The 5,745-nt window shown below is 34.9% G+C and overlaps 1 protein-coding gene across 2 annotated transcripts; it reads right to left on the minus strand.

The window, feature by feature from the left end:
* Positions 1 to 3,911, minus strand: LOC111410920 (heme oxygenase 1, chloroplastic-like). Of its 2 annotated transcripts, none has more exons than XM_023041516.1 (4): positions 3,216 to 3,911; positions 763 to 986; positions 402 to 509; positions 1 to 328 (listed from the first exon to the last, which is right to left on the minus strand). In XM_023041516.1, the coding sequence occupies exons 1-4, from the start codon at positions 3,607 to 3,609 to the stop codon at positions 218 to 220; spliced, it is 837 nt and encodes a 278-aa protein (XP_022897284.1). In that variant the 5' UTR covers positions 3,610 to 3,911; the 3' UTR covers positions 1 to 217. The 2 variants fall into 2 exon arrangements, with proteins under 2 accessions (XP_022897284.1, XP_022897289.1); XM_023041521.1 differs by having other exon boundaries at positions 5 to 310; positions 3,216 to 3,906.
* Between the last annotated feature and the right edge of the window lie 1,834 nt (positions 3,912 to 5,745).

Raw genomic sequence — 5,745 nt, forward strand, 5'->3', positions numbered from 1 at the left:
TGCATCGAGAAGGGGGGAACTAATAGCTTTATTTGCACAATATTGCACGTGTATAGGAATCTTTCTTCAGACTGTTGTAGCAACACAGTGTATGTTTTAGAGTACAATGTGTAAAGAAAAATGAACCTTGAAATAACAGAAATGGGAAATGTGTGGAATATTAACGGTGGTTACACTTAATGACATCGATTGCACGGGGAAGCTGACACTTTGAGCATCATGACAATATCAAACGAAGGATATCCCCAGAAAGCTTGAACGATTTCTCAGTTTCTTCTAGGCAATGATTCTTCTCCTCCCTCGTCCAGTTCTGAGCAAATTCCCACATCTTATCAGATAAGAAGCCAAGTTAAAAATGATTATGCATTAAATTTAGAAAAAAGGGGCCGTAAAGAAGTTACTTCAGCAACCCGGTTGAGCTTCTCCCGAACATTTTGCAACAGTTCGGATAAGTTTCCATCCCATTTATAGAATTCCAACTCCTCCTTGTTAAGGAGCTTTTCTGCTACCTGATGGAAAAGACATCATATTTGAGCATAAAATTTCTACCTAATAGGATTCTTCCTTCGAGTAACGTTAAGTTGTAAACAAAACTATGCTCGATTTGGTGTCGGGTTTTGCACATTACGCTATGGTTTGCACAGCATGCTTTCTAAACATTTCACATCAAAAGTACAGCTTTACACAGTATGTTCACAAACTGAAGCTCAAAGAACGAAAGTAAGCTTGAATGCCTTTCTTTCTTAAACTGAAACTGATTACCTTCTTCCCAATCATTCTCCCACCAGCTGTATGGGCAAAGTATATGTTATAGAAGTGGCAAATGAGTGCTTGAGGATCCTTTTCGGATAGTTCTTCCAGATACTGAGCATAGCTAACACCAGGAGAAGATGGTTCTGGGATGGCATAACCTTGCGTCTTAAACCATTCCAAATCTTTTGCAAGACTTTCCGACCTCTCTAATCCCGTGTTTCTAAATTCTGCATCTGAGCACAAAATGAAAATAATCAGAACTTTAACAATCCCCAAAATACTAACGTACATATAGCAAACAAAATTTGAAGAATATGTATTTACTTTAGTACTGTCAGAAACTTATTTGAGAATTCAATTCCTGAACAAATGAGTGAATTTTGAAGTGAAAGAAATGCAATATCAAACTCCAAGGACCATTCAGCAGTATCTGAAAGAGAAGATCTAGCTTTTTCTCATAAATTAAACGATGATAAGCTTTTCTTGATAAGTAGTTGAGAATGTGTTACATCCAACTGCTAAATCTAACGGCCTTGCTATTGTGACTCTAAACTGTTAATCAACAGCGAATACTTTCTTATATGGAAATTTTACCCAAATGAAAAATGGGAGCCGAGTGACGGGAAATTGAAGAAGCATATAAACGGATAATTGCCAAAGCAAAGAACTGTTGTTCACATATCCAGGAAGTTAAATATTTGGGTATGAGGATGCAGATAAGCACTACAAAGGGGTTAATAAAACACAATTGGACTAGGACATATATTTTGCTGCACACAAAGATAAGCCTCACAACTGCAATCCCCAATATTCAGGTGTATGCAAAGCTAATAATCATATTGGCGATAAGTTCGGTGACTCCACGTTTAAGCTAACAAGTATGACACGAATCATACACAAGTCATAAGTTGATGAAATGAATGCTTTTCTAATAAATCTAAAGGAGGTTGGGGGGGGGGGGGGGGGGGGGNGGGGGGGGGGCAGCAGATTCTATTAGCTTTTACAATCAAGGAATCAAAACATACGATTCAAGACCATCTATGCAATATAAAATGATGGCAAGAAATAATGAAAATATTTCAGCAATTTTACTACAAGTAATTGCAGGACAAGAGAGATAAGCTACAAAACATTATGCAAAAGCTTACACTCAATACTAAATAGGAGAGCTCGACGTAATGCAAGCGAGAAGGTGGTATAAGAGAAGAGACAGTATGGCCTGCGGTAGTTAAAGATTATTAACTGCATGGAGTGAACAGATTGACCATGATTGGGATTAAATCCTCTAATTTTGGGATATTCACGAGTTCATGACAGTTGAATATTATCTCTAATTTTGTGGAGACAATTTGGGGAAGGGTGACACAATCGCATAATCATAGGTGATTATTTTCCACCAATAATCAAGATTGTCTACTATGCTCCAGCAATATGGGTCAGATCAGAGACTACAATCTTGGAACAAAATAGCTATAATCTAGTTCGTGATAGAGGATTCACAAGAGCATTAACAATTCAATCGTGAGTATTGATGTGTGAGACAGCCAACGAGTGTTTGCTCAACCTTGTCTTGCACAAAGTAGAAGAGTAGAAGAAAGGATTGGCGTAAAGATAAGTGGCACCAACATTGCCTCAAGAACAGGCCATGTTTAACCACCTCATCTAGAGGATTAACCAGTTATAGATGATAGAACTTTATATATATGCACACACACAATAAGCTCATCCATGTGGAAGTTTCATTTTTTCATCGAAGGCTAACACACAATATAATTTACATATATAGGTGACAGTGAGAATAAAGATAGGACATTAGCATGTTTCAATACGGGATAATGACAAGGAATAAAGAAAAGGATTGACACATGTTTATTACAAATCTTTGTAGTGCAAGAATGCCAAACAAGAGAAAACAATGCGGAAAAGCTCATGCTCAATTCTTACGATGAGAGTAGTTATAAATATAGATGTAAGTGACCTGATCTTACAAGGGAAAACAATAACTCTATGGTAATTACAGATTATTATCCCTAACTTTATCGAGAGATTCATTGTGATGGAGATGCAGTCCTCTTGTTTGAGGGATATTGATGAGTTAGTAATTGCTTAATATCATCTCTAACTTCGAGCAAATGTTAGGGTCTTCGATGAGTTGGTTGCGATGTTACGGCAAATAATCAAGATTGTACTATCATACTCTGTAGACACAGAGAACAAAATTTCTGAATTAACAGAGGATCCGTGTTATCTCATAATAGCACAAAAACGTCCATAACACAATTGTTCACCCTAACCATATTAAAAGAGGAAGTTTTTCAAGCTAGCTAACATAATTCAATCACGAATTTACCTCAAAAAATATTAAGAACAGTAACATATTCAATGCCAAACCTTAAACTTAAATATCAAGTAGAGCAGCAAGATCAAAAAATATATTCCAAAAGTAAATGAAACATACTCACATTCAGGAAAAGCAGCTTTGTCCATAATTGTCTCCAGGGTATCATAAACCAATTTACTGTCCACCAAGAATTTCAAGTACCCTTCAACACTAGGCTCCCATTTGCCCAGGGGCTTACCCTCAGGCTCCTTTTCTCCTTCCTTAGCCTGGTCCCTTGTGTGCAATTTCATAGCCACAAATCTCATCTCCTCCACAAACCCCTTAGCCTCTCCAGGACACCTCTTCTTGGACGTCTCAGCAGCTACAGTGGCGGAAACCACCACCATCCTTGTCTTCCTATGAGAAAAACTCATAGTGGGTATTGACAAAAACTGAGGTTTAGGTTTGTTCAAGATTGTGAATTGAGGTTTCTTGAATAAGGGCTGGGACTGTGAGATGGGTGTTATAGAAGCCATTGCAAGATTAAGAACAAAATTGTGACTTGACGTAGACAGATTAAACAAAGCTTATTGTTGAATGCAAACAAGATTAGAGAATTCCGTAAGAAGAATTAGTAGCCTTGAAGCTCTATAGATACGTGTACGTGTATGTATAGGTATAGGTATGAACAGTAATATTGGTATTTTTGCTTGTTTATTGGTAGTGGAGTGTAATAAGTAATAACTACAAAGCTATTCTTCCAAGGAAATGGATATGTTTCTTTTCTTGACACCCTTTTCTTTGTTGAATGTTCGGAAGATGTTTCGTCACGGCAGAGGTGTCGGTGGTGCTGTTCCATGATGTACGACGTCGTGTTTCATTGGTTAATTAGTCGCCAGTTTATTTTATTATTATTTTAGGACATGACTGTAATTTACAACATTTTTGGTTTGTCTATTATGCCCCTATGTGACAACCATTATTACAAAAAAAACTATTCTACGTACTCATTTTTAATCACATTTTTATAATAAAACATTCTAGATATAAATCCATTTTTTTCGTCAATTACTCGTAAGTTTGTTTTATTATTATTTTAGGACATAATTGTAATTTACAACATTCTTGGTTTGTCTATTATGCTCTTATTTGACAACTATTTTTTCAAAACTTTTTATTTTACATATTCATTTTCAATCATGAATTCACATAATGAAACACTTTACATGTAAATTCAAAATATTTTTCTATTTTTAAGCTACATATTTTTCAAAATTCACTATTCAAAATGTTGTTTTTCCCAAATAAATTTCGTACATATTTTTCAAAATTCACTATTCGAAACGTTGCTTTTCCCAAATAAATTTCATCAAAAAGAGGCAATATAACATTTTTATTTATTTAGGGCTAATTATTCATTACATGCTTGAGTAAGGGACTAATGATAGTCAATTGTTAATGATAATATGAGCTATATACTTGTGTAGAGAGTTCAAAATATTTAACTTATATTTCGATTGAGAGTAAGTTATTCTAGATCTACTTAAAGAGGATAGAAATCTAAGCCGAAGGGTCAATTATTCTACCAAATAGGGGTATATAGTTTGTCTTAATTGTGACGATTGTCCATTCGAGAGTAATGACACTGACTCAATTGTGTGTGTATCGGATGAACCAATTGAAGTGTTGATTAATTTTATACAGTACAGTGCTAGAAGAATTAATTACACTTAACTATTTTATGAGTTATCTAAATTAGTTACAGGATACTGATTGCTATCTGTACACTTGATATTTGATGTCAATGAATGAGATCAATTTATTATGATTATCCCACCGTTATGTTGAGAGCTTATAGAATCGAAGTAGTGGTCCATATCAGCATTTAGAGCCAAGAATTCGAGAGGTAAATTAGTTCACTTAAGTATTTTGTTCTAGAGAATAGTGTAAAGCTGAGTTGAGTGAATAATTAACATAATAGTATTTATGTTGTTTTTATAGGGAAACCCTGATTTTGTACGTTGCTTTTATATCTTAAACCATTTGTACTCGGTGTACACTTCCCTCATATGAGGGGAGTGGGCCCCAGGGCATTTAATGCGTAGGCCCCAACCCTTGTGTGAGAGGCATGCTCGGTGTACATATAGCTTGACTCTTGCTTTTATAGTGATTTTATAACACAAGCAAAAAATGCATGCAAAGAGAATTTACAATTGAGCTTTTAAAGAAAATAACATCAAACGATTCATGGATAATTCCTGTGTCATTAATTTTTGCTTGTCTTAGCTCTTGTTTGAGGCCCCCTTTTTTCTCCAAAAAATTCATTTTTTAATACTCATTTTAATCACATATTTTTTATTAAAATAAATTTACACGTAAATCGATTTTTTCTTATTTTTTAACAATACATTGACCAAAAATTACTATTCAAAATACATTTTTTCCCCTGAATCAAGGACTTAATTTATATGCGTTCCATCATGCCTCGTATCAATTTTCCGCGGCACGTGACGTGCTTCATTTTAGCATTATTTCGCTAACCAGTCATCTTTTTTGTAAGTCAATAGGCAGATATAAATGAAGTGACCCAATACCAATCGAAACTAAAAGTGTTTATAATATGAATACTCACTAAAAATTAGGTGATCACTAATATTTTTATCTCTGTAAGA

Source organism: Olea europaea, chromosome 2 (assembly GCF_002742605.1).
Source record: "Olea europaea var. sylvestris chromosome 2, O_europaea_v1, whole genome shotgun sequence".
NCBI classification, from domain to species: Eukaryota; Viridiplantae; Streptophyta; class Magnoliopsida; order Lamiales; family Oleaceae; genus Olea; species Olea europaea.